This window comes from Ciconia boyciana, chromosome 7, assembly GCF_034638445.1.
Source record: "Ciconia boyciana chromosome 7, ASM3463844v1, whole genome shotgun sequence".
NCBI lineage: Eukaryota > Metazoa > Chordata > Aves > Ciconiiformes > Ciconiidae > Ciconia > Ciconia boyciana.
The window spans coordinates 57,549,896-57,574,400 of NC_132940.1; the positions used below are offsets into that span (position 1 = coordinate 57,549,896).

The following is a 24,505-nucleotide window of genomic DNA, read 5'->3' on the forward strand; positions in this document are numbered from 1 at the left end:
CATGGAACTGATAAACCCAGAATTTTAAAAGCTAAATTGTAAAAGCTTTTGCAGAGGAATCTCCCCAATATGTTGCTAAGTTTACTAAAATTCAAGAGGTATACTGCAGTTTGCCTGTTTTAAAGCTAGTAAGTGCTGAATTTAAACCAAACCACCCCACCACTACCCCCCTGGGGTGTTTGCAAATCTAAGCTGATATGGTTCACAGTGGGACAACTAACAGCTAAACACAATAGCCATTTCAAATAGCGCACACTCAGAGGAAATACAAAGCTACCCCCCCAAGGGCTTGTATCATCTGTTTCAATTAACCACTAAAAATTCTCTGCTAATCATTTACAATGTCAGCTTCCTGTCTCCTACTTTCCCTCAGTTAAACAAACGGCAATTAGGTCCCAAAAATGTAGGTTGGTTGGTTGTCCTAGCACCTATTTGCATGTTTTTAAACTACACAGTCACCTTAAAAATATTTACTATTTAATTCGTGTTGTAGAATATAGAAGTAGATAAGGGTGGGATAAAACATCAAACCGTTTGAGACATTATTGATGCATATGAATGTTTTAGTCTTACAACTGAGAATGAGCATTTGATAGCACTTCGTGTACATGTGAAGTGCATTTGAAGAGTTTCAGAATCATAATGGTTCACCTACACAGACACATGTACGCTTTGATCTTTTTTTGAATAATTCTCTAGGACTTTGTAGCCAAATGCCTTTAGGATTATGTATCCATACACATTGAAAACAAACAACACTCACTTTATAGATGCACAAAACAAACACAAAAAGCCTTAGCCACACAAGCGTATGTACGCACCCAAACTTAAAACATTTTCTGCCCTTTCAACACAAGTGAAAGCAAATTAAAATGGGCAAACAACTCGCAGGAAATCGCTGCCTGAAATATATGGACCTTCCTGTCATGGCCTTATGAAGCTGAAATTATCCAACATGCAAAAAGCACTGTTAATTTTGATGATGAAGAAATTAAAAGCATTATAACCATGCTAGAAACTGTGATTATTTAAAAATGGATGCAAGAAGAGCTAGATCCGTATTCTGAAAGTTGAGCATCATGCTAGGGATGTTTTTTCCTAAAAAAAGCACGTCCAACACATGCTACTTAGGAGAAGCATTTGGCTCAAAAACACAGAGCAAAGCCAAGAAATAACCAAACTGAATGAACCTGTAATCTGCACTACAGGTATTGCCCTCTCAACCCACTAATATTCATGCCTCTTCCCATCTCTCTCAGCACTGGTTAGTTCACCTTCAGCATGCATAAGAGTTGATGAGGAACTGTCCCTCCTACTCTACCTAATTTTGCTCAGCTGATTCCTTGCCCTGGACAATGGCTGCAGTGCGATGAACTCGTCACTTAAAGCAACTCTGTTGGAGTACATCTACAATTGGACAGAGAAGGGATGGAACATACATGTCAGTAAGTAGCAGCAGTAATTTTCTAAGAGAAAGACACAGGACAAGACATTGTTATTTAAGTGGTACACATCATATACGAACACAAGCCTGGTACCTTCAGGACAGCTCCTGGGATCATCACAGCCAGTTATTGTTTGGTAGGACCATTCTTAAGTGTACCTTAGCTTTCATACTAAGAAAAAAGGCCTACACACTTTTACAACTATACTTTAACAGACATCTTTATTCAGTATTACCTTCTGCCCTCAATAGTGCTGTGATTTATATTTACCTGAAGATTTATATTTTGATTCAGATTCACCTTACTGTCCACTTCCTCCTATATGATTCTGTAGCAGACCTATAGTCAGAAATTACCCAGAAGCTACTGCAGGGCAACAGACCAAAGTCAAGCATAATAAGACAGATTTTCTTTAAGGCCAGCAAAAAAGCTGGAACACAGAAAAAAAAAAATTACACATATGTACCCTAAGTGCATTAAGGAAGGCAGAGTTAACCAAACTCATCCCTCTATAAAAGTCAACTCATGCTTGCCATTCAAATTTTTAATATACTGACTTCCCAAAATGGAACAGACAGATTTTTAAGTTGCTGTGTCACAGGACAATATTACATTTAAAAGTTTATCGTTAGCAGAATTTCTCAAGTGTTTCTGTCTCATACCAGTTAAATTTCTTTGCTCTCGTATGAATAAATTAGCTACATGTAACATCCAACTGATGAGAGACAGATTGACTGTTGATGCTATGACCTTATACTAAGTAAAAGATACAAAATCAAGTTGCTTATATACTCAGTAGAATAAGGCAGATGCCTACAGATACAGTGAATTCAGAGCACGAAGTTGGGTAACTTGCACAACTAGCGTGCTCTTAGTTTTGTAAAGATTAAAACAAGAGAGGCAAGCATTTTCAGCTGAGAAACCTGTGGTTTGCTCACTGCTCCTGGGTATATTTTAGAATTTAAGTGATGCGGGACAGAAACAAATAACTTAAGTAGCTGTGATTTAAAAAATTAGTGACTAGTTCATGTAACAATTTATCTTGCCCTGATAAAAACTTAGTAACTGTAAACTAAACGTTTTCTTTCCCTCAATATGCAAATATACTTAGTCCTACAATTAAAAATGAGTAATTAAAAATATTCAGTTCTACAGAGGGTGCACCTACACTACGAAAAATGCATTTAAAAGGGTGAAGTTCCATATTCACTCTTTGAATGACTTCCACAGAAAATTCCTTAGCTTTTAGGACAAAGACGTTCTCCAAACTCATTCTATCTGAAAGTCAGAGTCCTCTCCTCTGCTTTGAAACTGAAAGAAAAATATTTACTATAAATTTTAAATCAATGTAATGTGGTATAATCATGAAAGAAACATTCTGTCACTTCTTGACAATAAATGCGCTAAGTTGGTCATCTGGTCATCTTCATTTATGTCTACTTCCTCACTACAAGAATAGCCGATGAAATTCAGTGGAGCTGATTGTCCCATTAAAAGTAAAAGTGGGAAAATCTCCACAGTTTAAACCTGAAGAAAGCAACAAACAGGTGCCTTCTTTTCACAAATACGTTTTTAACTATGATTTCATTATCAGACATACACAGAGAAACCACTGAATGGCTGCTGAAGCATTTCTGGTCAAATCAGATTTTAGATACCTCAATTTTGCAATATCAGGAATTAAGTGTTTTCAGAAAGAGACAGTATTTTGGTAAGAGACCCTAACGCTGACACTGTCAAATGGCAAAATAGAATGGAAATAAGGGGGGGGGGGGGGGGAAGATGACTAATAGAGATGCACAAAGCAAAGTCCTCATGGCTATGAATCAAGCTATAGCCACAGGAAAGGTGTTAGACATTCATCAAGATTCTTTCTTAAAAATAGTAAGTCCGACTGTGTCCTTGATGACGCAACTGCAATGGAAGCAAACTGAACCTGGAAGTTCTTTAGAACTGATTCAGAAAGCAAGAGAATGCAACAAGAAGTATATGGATAAGGCTAGGGAAAAAAGATGCAGGCGCTTTGATTTTTAATTCAAGCACTTTAGGAACATGAGAAACCTCAACAACCATACTGATACACTGCCAAATAGAAACAGCTGATGTACAGGAAGGAAGGAAAGGGAAGTGTTTGGTAAGTATTGCCACTACTTTTTGAAGAAAAAAAAACCCAAACAACATTACCTATAGAATTTCTCCTAAATCAAGACTCTTTAATCCAAAAAGTGCAATAACACGCAGTCAACAGTCTTATCAGGTCTAGTGGAACAGTTTTCTGAAAGCTAGTGGTTATTTACCTTGTCATTTAGCTACTAAATTCCAAGACTGGAAAAAGCAGCTAATATTCCAGTTTTAAGAAGGGACTAAGGGGATATTCTGGCTAGCAATAGGTTTGTCAGCATGATGTTGATCCTAGGCAAATTAAGAGAGTGCCTCACATGGATTTTTTAACACACAAATTAGAAGGATAATACAATTTAAGTAAATCAATATGTAGTTAACTTGATGTAAGTGCAAGGTTAGATGCTAAAGGTAACTGCATTACATCAATACCGTTAAGAGTTCTGTATGGCACATAGCTCAATGTCATTTGAATTAAGCAACTAGGACACCACAGAATCAGTACGGCACACAAAGAGACTAAAAACTGCTAACAGGTTTCATAACTGTATATAGGATATCTTTGTCAACTGGATTCTTCATGCACTTTCACTTTTTTTTTGACCCTATGCTCTTTGACCTCTGATCAAAGACCTGGAAGAAACCAACATAATCATTTGCAGATGAGAAAAAGATGCAGAAGATAACAGGTTATTAATGTATATTATTTTGTAAACTGAATACAGCTGGGGGATTCATTATTTCCATACGTGGCACTGATGTACACTGTGCTGGAATATTGTGTCCACTGGTGAAATCCAAAATTCAAGATGAGGTTGAGGAATGGTGAAGATTACAGGAGAAACACAAGAACGATTAAAAGACTGGAAAATAACCTTGTTGACAAGAGATGCAAGTCCCATCTGCTTATCAGTGAAAAAATTAGCTTGATCACAAATCTAACCATGAATAAAACAACAAATTGCTAACAGAAGGCTTTTCAGTTTAGCAGAAAAAGTATAAAAAGATAAAATGCTGAAAACTGAAACCAGAGACAGTAACTATTAGAACAATGGGTCAGGATGACCTCTCCATAACTGTCATTAAAGAGAAGAAAACACTCAAAACATAGAGGAGAGATTTACCTAAAAGACAGTCTAATTTCAACAGAATGATTTCAAGGAGTTTTTGTAGCCTGTCTCAGGCAAAAGGGAGATCCTATTATCACAGCATATCTTTAGACCTCTTCTATGAATTTACGAAAATGCCACATGGGTAATTACCTTTAATTACATAATCAACAATCAAATACATGGCATATATGGTATGATCAAGATCTAAGAAATACTAATTAAAACAAGTCCTACTAAAGTAATTTTTTAAATTATTGTTTTCATCACATTTTAAGAACTATTCAGTGCCAATTACAGTTGAAGAGAGAGCTTCTAACACCTAGACAAAAATGAGAATAAGTTACCATCTTTAATGCAGTACAAAACTGTGTAGTATGATCCTCTCATACAGTTGCAAGCTGAGATGCAAAAGATTGAGTGACCCCCTTATACATAATTCTACTATTGTTAATATCAATTACTTAAACATAAATGTTATTTCCTTGTAAAACCGTGTCCTCATTTTTGTAATTTTAAATTAACAATTATCTTTTGAAATTAGAACACTTACACATTAAACGTGACAGCAATGTAAGAGGATAATTAAATATCTCAGGAAAGTAATTCATTTACAAGATAGATTTTAACAAATGTGTTCTTTTAACTGTTAATCAAGTTGGATACAAAAGCATAACATTACCTGAGCTTTTTCAGTACTTGTTGGTTGTAGGTGTCTGTACAGCACTTTCTTCACAACATCAAGAAACAAACAAGCAACTACTATGAGGATTATGGCAAACCAAGCAGAACCACTTGACAACAGTTGAACAAATACAAAGTACATGTCCTGGGTATGTAAAAATGGCCTGAAAAGTTAGAAGAAGTGGCAATTACTAAAAGGAACTTCTAGAAACAGAAGTACAGCACAGGCAGGCTCAAGTGTGTCTTATTTTACATCAAGCAGCAAGTCTCTCAGGATGCAGAGTTACAATTGCATGGTGTCAATGAAGAAATCTAGCAATCTGTTGGAACTGATCTGCCAAGAAACTCTGGGGAAGGAGGGTACCAAACTTTGGAGGGAAACATTCTTTTAAACTGCGCTGCAGGAAATCAATCACCATGCTCAAACCCCAGTGTCTTCATTTTTGTTGCAAAAATTTATCTATTACAATAGCACCTTTGGGAACCTATCTACTTTTTAAAAACAAAAATGCCTTTATAGTCACAGGCTGTCAGAGACAAGTAATTTCTGTCCTCAAGCACAGCACAGCTTAGCAGCATTGCTCAAATTTCTAAAAGAATCACCAAAAGCGAGTGGCCACTCTCTTTTAAAAAGATTTAAAAATTTATTTTCCGACACCTGCCACGAAATTCAGAGCAATATGGTAGAACATAATACTTCAGTGTTTTTTCATAGCTTCATCTATCATATGTGCTATAGAAAGAAAAAAAACCCAAACAACAACAAAAAAATCACTCACCAGATAATTCCCCCATAAAACAAGGAGAATATGAAATAAAATACAATGGATCCCCAAGTAACAAAATGGTTTATCCATGTCCAGAAGTGAGTTTCTAGTGCCATCTAAAACAAAGATAACTTCAATGAACTTCCTTTTTCCCCTCACTTCAAAGAAAATGATAAATACTGGTCTGAATGTACTTATGAACTTCCAGCTCAAACACTAAACGTTGTTGTAACACACAAAAACTACAAAGAAAAATTTTAACCAACACTGAAACCAAACATAAAAATCACTTATCTGGAATTCTCAAGAATCAATTACTTCTCTATAACTTTTGAATCAATTTTAAATCATTGCTCTATTACATATTTGCATATATACTCAAACACAGAGAGTAATTAGTATAATATCATACCTTCATCGTAACAGTTATAACCATAACGGTGAAGACCAAAGTACCAAATGTCCAGTTTCCAAACATCTAAGAAAACGGCAAGGCAAAAATCATGGAAGAAAAAAAAAATCAGTTAAGTGTATTCACGTGTTTAGATTCTTCTCAAGTCAGCTATACTAACGGAACAAGTTTGTGGACATAAGCTTGTAACAATTAATATTGTGAAAAGGCAAGAAGGATACAACACAAGCTACTAGAAAAAAACACAGCTTATAATAAGAGCAAAATTAACAGTCCACAAGTCATCTTCCTTCTTGGTTCAAAACAAATCACCACAAAGGCTACATGAAATATGAAGGAAGTCCAAAACAGTAATATGAAATGATAGGAAAATGAAGATATCAATTTGATCAACTAAGTATAAGCATCCAATAGAAAGCAAATATTGGGTGGAAGGTATTCACTTTAACATAAGTGCAAAACACTTTGAGCTTAAACATTTCCAGATCATTTTCAACATGCAGCATCACCTGAAAGTTCACTTTTTACCCCAAGCACAATTTTACAATTCAAAAATAATGGTGCCATGGTATTTTTCAAAGAAAATTCTAAGGAAAAGACACTTTGTTTCAAGGCTAATAAACACAAAATTAAGCTTCAATTCTAAAACACTGTATCTGTCACTTTTGTATTCTCTTGCCTATGTAAATTAAACTATCAAAACTCTGAACAAGTTCTACAACAATAAAATCTCAGCTCTGACAACCAAGCAGGGATTCTGAGGTTGTAATCCATCTACACACATGCTACTCAGACACACGCTGCCATTCTACAACAGGTCCAACTGCTCTGCTCTTGGTAAGCAGTCTGGGTGCGGAAACTGAAGACGTTGCTGTTTTGTAGCTACTTTTGCCACTGACATACTGAACAATGACCAAACCCTCAACTCTGTATTTACCGATAGCAAACTAAGCAAGCAAAAAGAAAGGTACCGCATGCAGACAGGCAAAAGTCATCCTAGAGTTGATTTGTTAGTACAACACAGAGGCACGAAACTGGGATTCGCACAGTTGTAGTCCTTGTTACAGAGCTCTGACAAAAAAAATCCCAAGTCTGATGACAGATCTCACAACTGCTTTTCTCATCTTTACACAAGGCACAAAACTGAGGCAGCCATGAGTCTGGATTCACTGATAATTTTAAAGATATTTGTTATAACACGTCTTCTGAAGCCTTCTATTTACTTTTCACACCGATAGTAATGTTTAAACAAGCAACACGCTTGCTGTTAACTGCTGAATAATCTTGAAGTAAAATTAGACTAATGCTCCTGAGTGACCTGTGAAAGAAAGTGTCTTTGCTAACACTGCTCTCAATGGTCACAGAGTTAGAATGCAAAACGTGAACAGGTTCTTGCCACCATTTTATTTTTGAACACATTTACACTGTGGATGCTGCATCCTTTAATCCTGTGAAGTAACAGATACAATATTTTGTATCTCCTCCTCTTCTAAACTCTTACCATTTGCCTGTTAGGTTTCAATATCTGACGACATGCACAGCATGAAAAAGGGGGGGAGAAAAAAAGAACTAAAAGATCAAGTTGTTGCACAATGTGTTGAGGTATGCCTAACAAACCACCAGCATTAACAAATTATTTACAATCTCTTCTATTTTGCTTTGCTCCAGACTGAGAACCGAATGAAAGCGTGAGGCCTTGCACTGATAGTACCCTGTGTCACACACTCACACAAAGCGATCACTTCTTGAAGACTTCTTACAAGAAAGGACTTCAGCAGTACACGAGTTCTCTTGGCCTTAACTTTGGCTTTTTGACGCACACATTAAATTTGCAACATACTTCATGCACTGCAGATATTTTACTGCAACACACAGTTCTACCAGTTCCAATAACCAACTTCTAGCAAACACAGACAGGTAGAGAGTAACTCCAAATAAATTCTAAGACTTTTTTTTAAGTCATAGCACAGAAAACATGAGAAGCCAAAGGGCATCTGAAAGCTTTATTTCCAGTATGCTCATTCACTAAGTATAGTTAAAAAATCTTGATGTTAATTATACAAGAAACCATTAAAAGAACCTTCTCCATAAAGTCTACATGAACACACTGGTCTAGACTTACAGAATATAATCTGTTCCCCTAACTAAACATTTGTTACTAAACACAATGAAAAAAAGTCTATTCCTGCCTCATGGACATTTACTAAGCAGTTTTGAAGTGAGGAGCTTTGACAACTAAGACAGATGCACAGAAGCGCACTGATTCATAGTGTAAAATTACTTCATTAGAAGAGTACTGAAGGTCCTTTACCAATGCACAAGAACTTCAAAGTCACACAGCTTGTAGCAAATGACAAGAGAGGACACACTCATACCTCAGCTATAAGAGACATTTCAGTCTAAAGCACAACTATTTTAATGTTCTTATAAAACATCTCATAATGAAATAGGCACTCCAGCTAGCTGCACCACTCCCCCTTTATTGCTCCTTTCTCTGCAGGAATGCTAACCATCAGTTCACATGCTCTGTGATTTTAGTCACTCAAGACAATTCTGGCCGTTGTCTGTACATCATTACATGGAAAGCCTTTTTTTGGCTAAACTTCCTGAGCTCATGCCCACTCCCTATCACCATGTGACCACTGTGAATACAGAATGATGCTATTTTTGTACCTTGTGCCATAACTTGCAACTCTACCAAGCGCTACACAAGAATCAGCAAGCACTTAGTGTCAGTAGTAAGAACGGCATAATGAGAAGCAAATGTATTTTTGCATCGCTATCCATAACAGTTTTATGAGAAAAAAAAACAGTATCTAATTGTTCTGAATTGGGTTAACTAACTCAGAACCTGGGAAAATGAGGATGCAGACTTGTAATGGTTTCATCCAAGCTTTAGAGTTTTTTGGATACGATTTTTCCTTTTAACTTTAACATCTTTAAAATAGAAAGTGTCAAATTAGAATTTGATGATTTCATTAAGTTATTGTCCTAAAAACATTTATTGAACAAAAAGTATAATTTAAAAACAGCTTACACCACTTAATTTTTTAAAATTCTGAGTAATTAAAATAATACATTTTATTTCAGGAGAAGCTTTAAGACTTTTGGCAACTTTCAGATTTAAGCCTAATTTTATAACAGATGCTAAAGAGAAGCCATTGTTTGACGCTGCAATTAAGTCCAACTCAAAATCAGTTTTCAATGAATGAATATAAATCCTCATTTACTGAAGTTATGACATACGATTTTGACAAAGACAGTATACAAAATAAGACAAAGCTTTAAGACAACCATAATGCATTTATCATCTTGAAAGATATGTTCTTCATGGACATACGCTTTCTGACAGTCTCTGAACAGTTGTTCTGACAGTCTCTGACTGTCTTACAGTTTCCACACTAAGAAATATCACTCTTGAGAGCATACATGAATATTGGCAAAGCACCTTTGGTAATTATGTAGTTCATAAAAATAATAAAAAAAATTCTCAGATTTTTCTGACACGAGGATTTTTCAAAAAACATTAAGAAATATCACCAAAAATACGGTGGTAGAATAATTCTTATGATAGTGTACCTGGCCGTTTCCCAGCAGAGACGTGTCTTCTCCCATTAGAAGATACGAGCCATAAAAGAAAACAAATGCATGAAAGAAGCCCAGGATGGTCCAGTAAAGAAATGGTTTAAACCCCAGATGGGCATTTTTACTGATGTCTCTGCAGAAATAAAACAGATTTTGGATTTCAGATTGTCTTTATATAACCCATCAGCTATTCACATTGTATGACTGCTACTGCTTTGAATAAACGTAACTTTCATACACCAAGATACATTTAACGAATGCTGATATATGAAAAAAAAGTATAAATCATGGGCAAAAAAAGAACTCTGAGCTCTCATGATTTGCCTCTGCTTTATGCAGGGATCACCAATGGCAAGGGTGTCTCTAATGGGTCAAATGCAGAACAGCACAAACTAGAATTCTTCTCCCTAGAGGTGGAATTGCAAAAGGAAAAAAAGCGACATCTCCTGATTCTTGCCCCTTGTTCTGCTTAAAAGACCTTTAGGAAAAGAGAAACATCTAAGAGACATCTCTTTTTTTACAAAAATACATACTTTTTTCTCCAAAAAGCAGTATGCAGTGCAACATGCTACCACCGGGAGGACATCTAATTCTACAAGAAATCCCTTCCACTCTTAGTAAAGCATTTTTTGTGGTGATTCCCCTAACCATAGTGTCCTAGTTTTTCATTTGCGTGTCTGAGTGATTTTCACCTCCTACATGTAATGGAGAAGAACGATGCCAATCATGTAAGCTGACCAAGTGCTCAATTCTCTTCCAGTCTTAACATGACTGACATAACAAGATACTTCTCTTAAAATACTCATGTTAAGTAACTTTTAGGATGAAAACTATGTAGCTGCAGTTCTTCCTCGTCAAGATAGTTACTAAAAACTGCATAAATTACTGATAAAAATACTGGAGGAATGCGTAATAGCAAGTTCAGACTTCTGCAGATGCCAATGTTGTTCTAAATGATGTGCTACTGTGACAATATATGCAAGATACACATACCGATAGAGCACAGGTTTACTCTGTAATACATGCGGATGCACATGCTGTTCAAAAAGACTGTATATGAGGACAGGCAAGGAGGTGAAACAAATATTGTACAAAGTCAGGTATACACTGTCATAGAGCGTCTGAAAATGGAAACAAAAATTATTTTGAGTCTTGTAAAGAAAAAAGTTGTTTATATTTATTAAAATTTATTAGGACAACAATAGCAGCAACAAATCATTAATTACATGAATTTATAGTTAGAAAAAAGCTATACTCACATAACCATCTAGTAACATCAAGGTATCAAATATAGAAAATGAAGCTGGATATTTGTTAAGCGTAAAATCTGTGCTGCTCCTGTGTAGTTCTTTCCCTTTTTTTTTTTTTAGTTATTTACCCTCAGTGTTTCATCCACATTTACCAAGATGCAAGGCATCCAATACTTACTTGTTGTGAAAACAAACAGAAGAACTGATATAAAAATTGTGGTGTAATAAAGCACACATTCTGAAAAAAGAAAAGTGAAGGAAATAGTTAATCCTCAGTATATGCCTCAGAACCCTAAGAGAAATTGCTAACTCTTACAAGTTGGTAAAAATACACAGGGAGAGCACAAAGCATTTTACTTGGCAAAGTGAAGCAATATGCTTTGCTCGAGAGTGTATTTTGTTTGTCCTTTGGGACAATGAACCTGAAAAATATAAACTTAATTATATGTGCTTGATGAACACATCTCATTACAGGAGTACAAGTAGTATTAAAGGAGGAGAAATCCATCCATTTTCCCCTCAGTTTTTTTTTTTTTTTAAGAATTTCTTTGCAAAATAGTTTCCACATTTCATTCAAGAAAGCCTGTGCCCTGCTCATGTGAGCTTTTTGCATGGGAGTAGACAAAACAGAAACCAAAATCTAACACCATGTTGTTATCTTCAAATGAAAGCAAACAATAGAAGATAAAAAGTGGCTTGGTGGCCAATGCCAGAATCTCAGATAAATTTCAAGTAAGACAGTGAATTTTGACTTCTTATCAAAACTGATGATCAAGTTAAAGAAAAAAAAAAGGCACAAAAAAATCCCCAACTAACACATTATTAGCATTTCAAACACCCCAGCTCACGATTGAGCTTCCAGGCCCGTCCCCCCACTCCTCCTTCTAGCATCTGAGAGGTATCCAGAGATAACTCAGTCCCTGGTGCTTACTTCCCTTGCAGTGTTTCACCTCAGGATTTCTTAAGTCAAAGCTGGGACTGTTATGTTTTCTTAAGGTGAGCCTGCCCACAAAGACCATGCTCTCTCCCCACACACTTTCTGTGGGCCCTTCCTTCCCTCCCTCAGCTACCTCCTGTGCTCCTTTTTCCTTTAAAGAAAGATGAATGGATTTGGTTCATATTAAATCAATTAACAAAAAAAGTGTTATACTTTTACATCTTGCTATAGAATGCATTTAATTTCAAGCTAGTAATACTGCTTTCAGAGAGCAAACATGTCTGCCTCTCAGCCTAGGCAAACTCCTTGTGGTATTTAAAACTTATTTCTAGGTGGAAGTACTAAATAATTTCACAGTCAAACTACTGCATTTGGTTGTAAAATATTAAAAAAGCAGCCCAGAAAGCATGGTTGAACAGAGATTATTTAACCTGTTCCAAACGAAAATGTTAGATCTGAAATAAATTTCTTGCTGGGAAGAAGTTACACATTTTTCTGTGAACTTCACTGGCACTCTTTGAAGACTTACCTTATAAAAAAAGTACTGTACAAGGGTTGCTATTCTAATATAGTAAAAGTGTCCATGAACAAAAAGCAACTTGGAGAGGAATTTAAACCGTGCTATTGCATAGTCACTGTTTCTTACAGCTTGTCTTCCTTCCTTGCCCATGATCCCTGTAATATTTGGGAAACCAAACAGAAAACAGGTTAAATATTACAAAAATTAAAGTTTAAAAAAACCACAAACATACGTCTGAAGCTACAGTTCTGTTTTCCTCCATTTCAACATTATAAAGACTTCAGCAACTTTCAGTTCCAAAAGAAGGCATTATTCCTGACACTTACAACTAAGGGAAACTGCTCATTTGATACTGATTCAATTAACAAAAACAAAACAAAAACAAACAATACTCTTTCTGTAAGCAATGCTTAAGAAAAGATCTGTGGGAAGATATAGAAATAATGACGCTCATACAAAATGAAAATTCCCAAACCAAGCAAACCATTATCAATCCATCATCAATTATCCATTTACTTACTATGTTTGACTTCAGAGAGGTTTTTCTTACAGTACTTTCTGGGAATAATACATGACCTATACTCAACAGCAGAATAAAAGAAATGCTGTTCTTACAATAGCAGTTTACTTAATCTGATGGGCTGACAATGCTTGTCATTTGTCACATCTGAACACAAATTAATTTCTAAAAACTATTATTAAGATTAGGATAAGCATACACAGAGAACACAAAATGCTCTTTTACAGAAGAAAAGTGGCCCAGGATTCCTGAAAACCAGACACTTAAAAGTGCTGGTTGCTTTTGGGGAAAAAAAAAAAAAAGTCTAAAGGTCCCATCACCCTCCATGGAAAAGACTTACTAGTTCTGACCAACGTACATGTAATGTCTAATATGCTACAAATTACAATAGAAACTTTGATAATTTTATTTTTAATAAGCTTCAGTTAGTTGACGAACTAGTTATAGAATAAAAGCATCATTTGCTATTGGCCTGTAACCTTCTCAAGCAGACTACATCCATGGTCTTAAAAATCATGGCCACATGATTTAAATGATAAACATTACATACACCCTTTTAATCACAAAGGGTGACAGACTGAACATCCTGATGTACCAATACCTTTTGTAAGAACCTTCAGCATTTAGTATTGTAACAAACACCATCCAACAAAGTCAGTGAAGGAAATACCAAAACACTATGTGACGGGTACCAATTCAGTTATATGTATGTTTTGTTTTGTACTCAGTTATATAACACAGCAGCAAAAAAAGGTTTAAAGAAGGTCCTGGCCAGGTAACAGAAAACAATATAAACGGAGAAAACTACCAAGCTTAGCCGAGAATCAGTAACAGTCTCTCAAGAGATATAATGAAAGCCTTCTCCTCAAAGACGAACTAGACACAAATGGCATTTCTACAGTGATACAGACATGGTGCAAACAGTGGCAGTTTAGTACAAAGAAAGGTTTAAAGGTCAAGGTTTACACAGTAACTTAGAACCTGACAATGTCTGAATTTAGAGATATCCACTTCCAACATCTGAAGCAGAGTACTTCTGCGATTCTAGTTACAGAGAATCTCTGCGGTTCTTAAAACAGCATTAAGCAGGACCTCTGATTATTGGTAGACTATACAATAAACCTACGACTTCTGAAAGCAAACAGCCTTAAATTTTAAGTTTCACTAAAAGTCTGCTACAACAGATGACTCAGATTAACACCCTGTCATTCACAGCTGCAAAAACATTAGAAGTTTATCTGTTTATAAATACTATTCATGATCTAATCCTCTTCTAAAATTTGCACCTTATTTGCTTTTATCTCTGCTGACAAAAGAAAGTTACCTATGCCAACATGTGCTTCTTGTATCATGCTCACATCATTAGCACCATCACCGACCGCTAATGTTATAGGTTTCTCTGGAGAAGTTTTTAACAGTCGCACTACCTGGAAAAACAAAAAGGGCAGAAATTTTTCAGATTAGACAGATAGTCTATCTACAAACCATGCCACTAATTCCCAAGTATCTTAGTTACCTACCTGTAAATATAATGAATATGTTTTCTGAATGTGCATGCTTGGGTAAAACACATCTTTGGCATATCACATGCGCAAATTCCTTGCTCCTTTAGAAAAGCTGCTTGCTCTGGGGCGCTAGCCTTATTTAAATATTATGCCTGCCTTGAGCTTATTTTGCTGTTCTTATTTAGATGTTCTTTTACAACTCTTAATTTGGTGCTTTACCATACAAAACAGTTCAAGTAAAAGTTGGAACTGAAAATTTACTTAGGGAATGATCCAGATTTAATGCCCTTTACTAGACATGCCCAGATTCTTCACATTTTCAATTAATGGAACTAATCAGTGTAAAAGAGGAATCTGAAAAAGCAATGTATTAGTTCAAATACCAAAACATGCTTTTATTAAGGAAAATAGTTTATTTTTAAAGCAGCTTCATTGTCACCAATGGGTATTCTCAGTTGGAAAGTCACAGAAGAAGATATGACAAAAGAGGAAAAAAATTGTTGACATACAAGACTCTAAAATCCTCAAAAAAGCAGCAGTGATAGCCTGCTCTTCCCAGAAAGGAAACAGATCTTTAATGTAAGTGCCAACAATATTCTAAACAGAGAGGAGTTAGTTAGATGAGATTTTTGGTTAAGGAGAATTAGTAATTCATTAACCTCCCAGAGAGCTCTAACTAAAGGTAGAAGCTTTACTAATTCAGTCGTAAACAGGCAGCAGGGGTAAAGATGTGAATGCAGATCCAGAAGGCTTTCTAAAAACAAAAATATTTATCTATGAAAAAATACTGCATTTTCCCCCCGAAGTTCCAGAAAACCCAAAGTGGAAATAGCAACAGAGCAACAACTGCATGAGCTAAGCAGACACAAACAACTGTATTCAAATAATTGAGTTCTAGCTGCCAGTGTCAGTGCATTGATTCATAGGAGTGGTAACTCACTTCACATGAGGAACACAACAGTTACTAAATACAGTCCACAGTTCAGAGAAATCCACCTGATTGCAGGAATATATTCCCTAATTGCAGGTATTAATATTCAAGTTTAAAGGTTCCCCATTCCTGACAGGTAATTATTTCAAGTACATTTAGCATTAGATCTCAGTAAGCAGCCTTAAAGAGGTAGCAAGGCTGCAGTATGTCACCCAGATCAGTCCTCATAAGGTACCGAAGACTGTGGTAATTTAGACAGACAAACATCAATGCAAAAAGGTCAAGACAAATCCTCTGGCAAATTTTACATACAGCAATCAGCAGCAGCTCTGAATGACTAACATGAAAGATGTTTAAAAAGGTTTCTGAGCCATAAAATATACAAAAACAAGTAGTGAGACTGCTAACCATATATTAACAAGCATTAAAATTAAAGGAAAAGGTGAGGGAAATATTAAGCTGAGTTCCAGTTAACCTTGGAATAAACCTCACAAAAAGTGTGCCTACAGCAGAAAATCAAATGCAAGGCTAGAATAAACTGCCATACACTTCCTTCCCCACCCTTCTCTCCCATGTTGTATGGCATTTGTCTCAGTGATTTATATACTTCAGCGTTTAAAATTAAAACATTGCTGCCATCAAAATTAGGTTCTACTGTACTTCATGACAAAACACAGGAAATTATGGAGATAATCTGCTGAACAGGATAAGAATTAAGGAAAGCATTATTGGCTGCTGTCAAACTTGGCAATACAAAACACATTATAAATCAAGTTAAATGACAAAATAAGAACAAGGACACAACATAGGCACATAACTACACCTTAAAGAGAGGGGATGGCAAAAGTTTCAGCTAGAAGAGTGTACATAAAGTGGACACATCCAACAAATGGTTTTTCTCGTAGTAGTTAAACAACTTCCTTTTAACATTTTACTGAAACTAATCCAAGTTTTACACACAGCTGAACAGTTTTATAAGGAAGTGATTCTAAAGACCGTATTAAAAGTCTGGCTAAATGTTGGAGGCATGAAGAGCAACCTCAAAATAGGTCACTCATGCTATAGCAAAACAGCCTGCCCTCTTTTGTACATCTAGTACCTCACATAGGGGTCTCCTAGTGCTTCAAGGTAAAGAGATGTCTTTTTTCCTTTTCTTTTTGACAAGGTGTAAAAATAGAGTGGGCAATAGCATCCTTTCAGAGGTTTAATATTACTGGAATTACATACAAAAAGCCTTTAAAGCATACAGACAAGCTAAAAGCATAATAAATTAAAAAATACTCCAATAGAGATATACAATTGAATATTAGTCAAAAAAAAGGAAGAGAAGCATAAAATGAAGAAAGAAAATTTCAAAAGGAAAGACTAAATATTGTAGCTCTTCAGAGCTTAGCTTTCTAGAATAAAAAAAATAAATCACAAAATCTGAATTTGAATTTTATCTGATCTGTATTTGAGTAAGATTAAGTACATGTGAAGGAAAAATGGTCTTAGAGGAGAGCAAGGCAAACCTCCTCTGGAGACTAGGGCTCAGTTTCCCTTCCCTTCTACTTCCTCCTCAAACTTGGGTATTTTTTAAATCTTTAGAGAAGCACATTTCTTCCCTACCACTTCATGAATTTTCAGTTTAGCTTTTTTGGTCTGGAGAAGTGATGGAACAAGCAATGCAAAAGCATGCAGGTGATCAGGATAGCTACTGCCTTACAGAACACTCAAGAGGCTGATTAAAGATTAGCCTTTTTCTTGCAGGGTGGCAGTATTTTGACTCTCCCCTCCATTCACTTGCAAATTTTCACAAATGCACATAGAAACTTCTGAGCAAACTACTCCAGATCAACTGAGTTTAACAAGGATTCAAAGGTCACAAAAAAGGTCAGGCAAACAAAGCAAGCAGTTCCAGAAATCCTTGCCTCCTCAAAAGCACGTTAAAAATACCTACAAGACAATCCTAATTATATTCTCACTTACCTTTGCTTTCTGAAGGGGTGCCATGCGACAGCACAACACTGCAGAACAGTTTTTGCAAACTTCCATGAACAGTTTTTCATGTTCCCTGAGTGCAAGAGAGAGGCTGGTCCCATCCACAACCAGTCCATGCTGGATAACATGGTCTTCCTTTATTCTATTCAGGGACAAAAATGTTGGCTTTGTATTGGTGTGAGGGAAAAATTTAAATTTTGTTATGAACTATACAGTTGCCCATACAATAAACAAATAAGTTAGCCTGTTAGACAGACTGCTTCTTCAAGTCTGTTATGACATTAATAAACAAATTTCTAAAGAGGCAACTTCACGTGTTTGCCATATACATCAAAGAGATTTGTCATAAAATTTGAAAATAAAAGAAAACCAAGCAAAGATCATCACTGAGATAATGACATCTCAGGTAGTTTACCTCTTGGCTAGCTGCCTCAGTTGCTCAGCGCATGTACTGTCCGACTTGTGCTGCACAAGCTCAAGGATGTTCATGGTTCTATGAAAGTGTCCACATGATAAACTGACACTAACAGCCGTTTCGTGCTTATCTCCAGTGAGTACCCACACTTTGATACCAGCCAACCTGAGTGCTTCTATAGTTTCTTGGACTTTCTCCTGCAGTCTAGAAACAAGAAAAATCCTAAATAATCAAACACTTTACAAAAAAAAGCTCACACTAACTCCATATTGCTCCTGTAACCCCACTGTCATGATGATTTAAGACTATTTCCAACGTTACATATATTTTCAGAGAATTATAGTCTGGCAGGCGACATTCTGTTACCAGCAATAAAACGAAGGCCTTGAAACAAAAACTGAACTTCAATCCTGCTAAGTGATCAAAAATTTGTAATAAGGATATCTTAATTTAAATTAGGCACCATTGCTACATTTGAGAAGCTTTAAAACAGTCCACAACAATTACTATCTACTGTGGTACGTGAAAAGCTTCTAAGTGCTCCATCTGTGCACTCCAGTGTACAAAACACCCTCTGACTTACCGAATAAGCAAGCAGAATGCTTTGTTAAGTAGCTAGGTATAGAAGTTTTCCCAAGGAACTAGCTGTTTCCCTAAATATTTACCGCAATTATTCCATTTCACATACATTAAATCTCTCCTGATGAAGCACACTGTATGTAATCATTATTAGGCCAAAACCAGTTGGTATAACATGTGTTTTGAATGCTCCTCAACACAAAGAGTGGTAAACACACTAAACAAGCATAGCACACAACTTTTGGTCGTGGCAGGAGAGTTTTTCATGGCACGCATCATATTTCAGTTATAAATCCTAAACTCGCTATGTTTTTGAGTGTAGTTAGCAGAAACTCCATTGCATACTTGTCTTCTACTCCTGTAGCCCCAAGTAATTCCAGATCCTTTTCTATGAAGTTGAAGACATCTGCTAATCTTTCTTCCCGTTGTTGTAAGGCAGTCCTGGCCTCATGAAGGCGTTTGCCAATTTCTTGATACTCCTCAGGTGTGAATCTTCTGTAGGCTACGCACAAAGTTCTTAGTCCTTTCTGTGAGAAAATAAAAGACTACATTCAGAGTAGACAAGATTCTGATCTAGCAAGAAGCTGTTACCTGCAATTTGTTCACTTCAAGCCACAGAATTTGTACCGGAAGGGTTTTCTTCCGATCAGCTGGGCAAGCATATGCACTTACCAAAGCAAATTCATCCACATGTATCCTTGTTTTGTCTATTTCTCCACTCTTACTACGAGGAAGAATGGAAGATTCTGCTCCCTTTGTGAATAAAAGCTTTTCCCCTAAAAAGTAAAATACAACAGAAATTAAGAATACATACTGTTTAAGAAATTCAACTGCAGCTTGTGCAACTTCTGATCACTTACCTGAGGGACTCTCTACAATGACACTCATTCGTCTGCGATTTGGATCAAACTCCAAAACATGAAGCAATTTATACCTGTATTTGGGGTTTTAATAGAAGAGGGAAGGGAAAGAAAACATTTTTAGAAATAAATTTCCAAAGACGATTACTTATAGATATACTCTTTCCCCACAGAGCTTTCCCCAAAGTTCCATCTTTACATAGAAACTCTAAAAGTAATGCTACCACTGTTGAGCAATCACTGTTATCAGTGTTTGTGCAATCGATTGCTTTTCATCACTTTATATATATTTAATTCCATTCCATAAGAATAAAAGGTTCTTCTACCAATAGGAATAGCTTCCTGAACACTAGCTTTATATCTGGATATTACAATCAGTTCCTACCTATTCCTTTATCCTTCTATCATTACTTCATGTGTAACTTTGAAAATGACATTTTATTTCTAACACTTGTAAACAATCTACACAGTCAAAAAAGAGTGGATGTTCCCTCATAACTGGACTATTTTTTGTTATGTTACCACTAGTTTAGAAGATTAATTTTAGACATTTCAGTTTAAATTACTGACAACTAACTGACACAGATCAAATGGACAAAAGGTGTTATGACATACCACAGACATACAGTTATCAGTAATATTTCTACTCATTTTGGGGAAGTTTAAAATATGTAATTAGATTATGCATACATGAGTGATTCTGGGAACTTCTAGAGCTAAAAGCATAAACTGTAAGACTTAAATAAGCAATCCAGTTTTTCCAACTCTACTACAGTCTCAACCTTTGAGGAACAGGCAAAGATACAAACTGTTATAATACACACACCTACACAGAGTAACTACTGTTCTGTCCTTCAAAAGAAACAGGGAATAAAAATGAATACCTTTCTGGTTTTCCAAGACTTTTTACTTCCATACTGTCCCCACTAGTTCCAGTAAATACTACTCCAACTCTAAAAGGAAAAGAAAATATAAATTTAATCATCACCTTAGACATACTGCCTATTGATTCAGGGGAAAGGGGGGGGAAACCGGGGGAAAAAGGCAAACGCTTTATATCCCATTACTGCTCTCTATTTCTAGAGAAAATGAAGAATGCCCACTTTCTACAATATTTTCATAGCAACACACTCTGTCCACTATAATTTCTCAAGGATTCCTTTCCATAAATATTTTAAATCATCACTTTATAATATGCTTAGGTTTTTGTGTATTTTATTTTTATATGCTTTCATAGTAAACTGACAGTGCCAGGGCCTGGGCTTTACAATCCTTCTGAGCAATTTTTAAGGTTGCTTTTACCACGAATTGCCTGCCCTAGTAGGCAATTTCTACATTAGACAGTTTTGGCAGTACAACTCACCGGCTTGCAGCTTCAACTAAAGCTTTCTCATCTGGTGAAGAAGCATAATACTCCAATGGGGATGCTATTCCATTGGCATGCCAGGGACCATCAGCACCATCTGTTTGATCTGCATTGATCTGCACTGTATGACAAAGACAAACTGCTTTCAAGAAGAGTTCTTCCTCTTTCATCTATAAGAAAGAAAAAACTTTATTTTCAACATTTACATATCAACCCAGTTTTGAACATACTTAATTAAAAAAATGCTTTTACTTAAAAATCTGCCAAGTATTCCATGTTAAATAATCACATCTCAACATGTTTAATAAGTATTATTTGTTCAGTAACACTTAATAGCTTCAAACTATTGAGAAATTCTGATTTTTTTTTTAAAAATGCTAACGCTAGAAGAGTATTTCTCTGATATAAAACACTTTCTATCTAGGATATCTAAAGGGGTGAAAAAAAGTCTTACCAAACTATGCCTATTCCCATCTGGAGAATCTTCAGAAAATCCCTCTGGAGTTAGTTTACCATTGACCTCTTGGTACTTTATGCCATTAATGGAGCACTCCCGAAACTGCATCTCATTTTCAGTTAATGTACCGGTTTTGTCTGTAAACACATACTCTACCTTTTGTAAAATAAAACAAAAAATAGACTTGGAGTTGCATGTATTTGTCAGAAGAGGAAAAAAAAAATCTCAACTCACACTCTCCACTACACACTTTTTTTGATCATGTAAAAATTTTAATTTCTGCCATCAGATATTTATACCTTATTTTTAAATTAATCAGAAATCAAAGTGCAACCAATAAAAAGTCTGCAGTAATAGATTTTAATATTAAGAAAGAAGTAGGAAATAGAAGGTAAAAAAAAAAAAAGAAATGTATTTTTTACTCTACCTGTCCCAATTCCTCATTGAGGTCTGAAGTATTTACTTGCGCTCTCTGGTTTGTTTCTTCATGATAGAGGTCAAGATCCCAGCCAATAAAAAAAGATCCAAGAAATTTCTGCATCTCAACAGTCACATAAAGTGAAATAGGTATGATAAAATTGTAAAGTACCAGAAAAGCAAGAAAATCTGAAATAAATCTCAGAATCTACAAGAGAAAAAGAGAAAATGTAAAGATTACTGCAGTGATCAGGTGAGACATGGTTACTTAGTTATGTTTCAATATGCATGAAAAATGACAAATTGACAGAGCTGGAGGAGACCAAGTCCCACATACACGAGAGAGACAACACACACAGTGACAACGCAGGCATTTCCAGGTTTCCCCAGTAACGTGCCTTCAGACTGATGCAAAAAGACTGCCTTAATCTATGACTGGATGTTTCAGTTCTCAAGTTCATTAATTTTTGTCCTTTCTACTGAATCTGTCAGGAGGGCTCCCAATCAACACTCACTGTCGTGGTGATTCTGTTTTCAAACAGGTCTCTTGAAAGAGTTGGGTCTGAAAAAACTCACATGTTCCCCATTCCATCAAATAGCACCATTCATAGGCTTTTCTAAGGAACCATAAATGGTGAAGGCAAACAACTGATGTTCCATGTTGTCAGAGGAATCTGCTGTATTCTGTATTGGTTTAAGACAGCAGAGCGACAAGAGGGTTCCTGTATACTGGCATTCCCCAGTTATGTGGGTGATCCAGACTACATGACAAGAAAGAGACCGTGGGGATTTCAATGGCACAGACTTCTTTTATGCTTCTTCAAATCATTGTGTTCGACACATACATTTCAGGTAAACAGCTATGTAATAGGATAGAAATTCCTCTTTATTAGGTATGACAATTTTAACAAACTCTGAAATGCAACATTACAGTCTCTTTGAAGTCTCTTTTTCATTTGCACAACAAACTCAGTATCTAAATTGTGCTTTGGGAAGGCTTTTACCAACACTTGAATATTGAGCAAGGGAGATAAGAGAGGAGAAAAACTGGGACATCTCTTTCAACTCTACCAGATATTGGTGTAGGAGAACATTTTGAAGAAAAGGAGAATAAAAGTAGTCAACAGTTTGCAAAGCTAAATAATGTCTGTTCTTCCTAACTAGGGAGTGACAACACAGGACAGATCAACAGCAAAAGCACTTCAAGTAAGGATGTCAGCATATGTAGAACTGCAAAGCAGATTGTGGAAATAAACAGCGGAGAGAGAAAAACAAAGACATGATAGAAGGAGAGTGACACTGCAGAAACACAGATGGCTCTGTATGCTCCTGAATGGAAAGACTAAGTACTTATCCCGATTCTATCCGGAACTGAAAAGGCTCCATAGGCTAGTCTAACTTACATAGCAACTACTTCAAATTAAGAGGAACCAAGAATTTACTTGACTGACCACTTCAAACAGTTGAAAGTGCATTAAGTGGGTGCAGGTACTAAAAATAAAAGGCACTAAACAACCTGAAAACTTTTAAATTCATTTAGTACTTTTAAACAGTGACATGTTTAGATAAGATTATTTTAGAATACAATGAAAAGTTTTTGATAACTAGTGATAACCTGAATAATTTTAAATAAAACACAGCATTGAGATAAAGATTTTTTTCCAGTTAGACCACAAAAACACTTCACATGACAAGCTTCTCAGAAAGCTGCACGTTCTACTGAAATGCCAGTAAACTCTTAACTCTCCTTGAATCGAAGACATTCTCAAATTACTTTTTTTTTCCTTCCTGAACCACTATGTACTAACCATAAATTTCACTCTACTTGTGAAGCAGAACAGAACTCTCCTGACTTGGGATTTGGACCTTTTTGCACACATGGCACCTAGTGAGCACATTCAATTCTCAACTCTCTGGGAGATGGGGAGGATGTGGGAGGGTGTGCGTGTTAAATATCTGACACCGGATCACATGTGGAAACTGGATTTCTAATTCTTCTGTGCTTTGAAAATCCCCTCTACTTCTTAGAATCAGCTCCAGCCTGCTCCTGAACTGCTTTGGAAGAAGGCAGATTCATATGGAAATAAAAAATTAAACAGAAGACAGAAAAATAAGAAAAATACAGAATGGTTAAGAGAAAAGACACTTCTCAGAACTGCAGACTTAAGGAACAGTTCAAAGTATCCCTCCAATCTCTACAGAAAAATGAGAAGGCAAGCAGGAGCTTGAGCAAAATTACAGCCTTACAAAATTGTCTGAACAATCTCAACATCACAGAATGTCCAAAATGCCTGAACTATGAAATCACTGCAATGGAACATGCACAAGAACAGCCATCCTTCTCCTCTTTTCATTTAAGGAATGAAGAGAGACACCCAAAAGAACAATAACTATAATAAGAACACAGAACATCAGAAATATGTCCTAACAAAACCTAAAATTTTCAAAAAGCTTGGTATTTTCATAAAGGAAAAAAAAGTCCAACCAGTAACAGAGGTAAGGTATGTCTACACAGGGGTGAGCACTACATAGGACTAACTCCCTCAAAAATACTGAGACAACAGCACACAGACTTGCAAGTGGATCATGTGGTAGTTACACCTATATCCAAGAATAGAGACATAATAAATATCACATTCAGTATG

At 36.0% G+C, this 24,505-nt stretch overlaps 1 protein-coding gene across 7 annotated transcripts in view; it reads right to left on the reverse strand.

Moving 5' to 3' along the window:
• Positions 1-24,505, reverse strand: part of ATP11B (ATPase phospholipid transporting 11B (putative)) — a 71,691-nt gene that overhangs the window by 15,742 nt on the left and 31,444 nt on the right. For 5 of the 7 annotated variants that reach the window (XM_072866509.1, XM_072866508.1, XM_072866505.1 and 2 more), the window contains exons 12-28: positions 21,871-22,068; positions 21,441-21,599; positions 20,984-21,156; positions 20,505-20,573; positions 19,621-19,694; positions 19,433-19,536; positions 19,106-19,287; positions 18,182-18,385; positions 17,755-17,908; positions 14,675-14,777; positions 12,840-12,985; positions 11,552-11,611; positions 11,117-11,244; positions 10,118-10,256; positions 6,539-6,604; positions 6,139-6,242; positions 5,358-5,523 (exon numbers count right to left, since the gene is read on the reverse strand). In XM_072866509.1, the coding sequence (XP_072722610.1) occupies positions 5,358-5,523; positions 6,139-6,242; positions 6,539-6,604; positions 10,118-10,256; positions 11,117-11,244; positions 11,552-11,611; positions 12,840-12,985; positions 14,675-14,777; positions 17,755-17,908; positions 18,182-18,385; positions 19,106-19,287; positions 19,433-19,536; positions 19,621-19,694; positions 20,505-20,573; positions 20,984-21,156; positions 21,441-21,599; positions 21,871-22,068 (2,229 nt within the window). Of the gene's footprint in view, positions 1-1,321; positions 1,408-5,357; positions 5,524-6,138; positions 6,243-6,538; positions 6,605-10,117; positions 10,257-11,116; positions 11,245-11,551; positions 11,612-12,839; positions 12,986-14,674; positions 14,778-17,754; positions 17,909-18,181; positions 18,386-19,105; positions 19,288-19,432; positions 19,537-19,620; positions 19,695-20,504; positions 20,574-20,983; positions 21,157-21,440; positions 21,600-21,870; positions 22,069-24,505 lie in introns of all 7 variants that reach the window. The other 2 variants (XM_072866507.1, XM_072866506.1) reach the window with 1 other exon arrangement.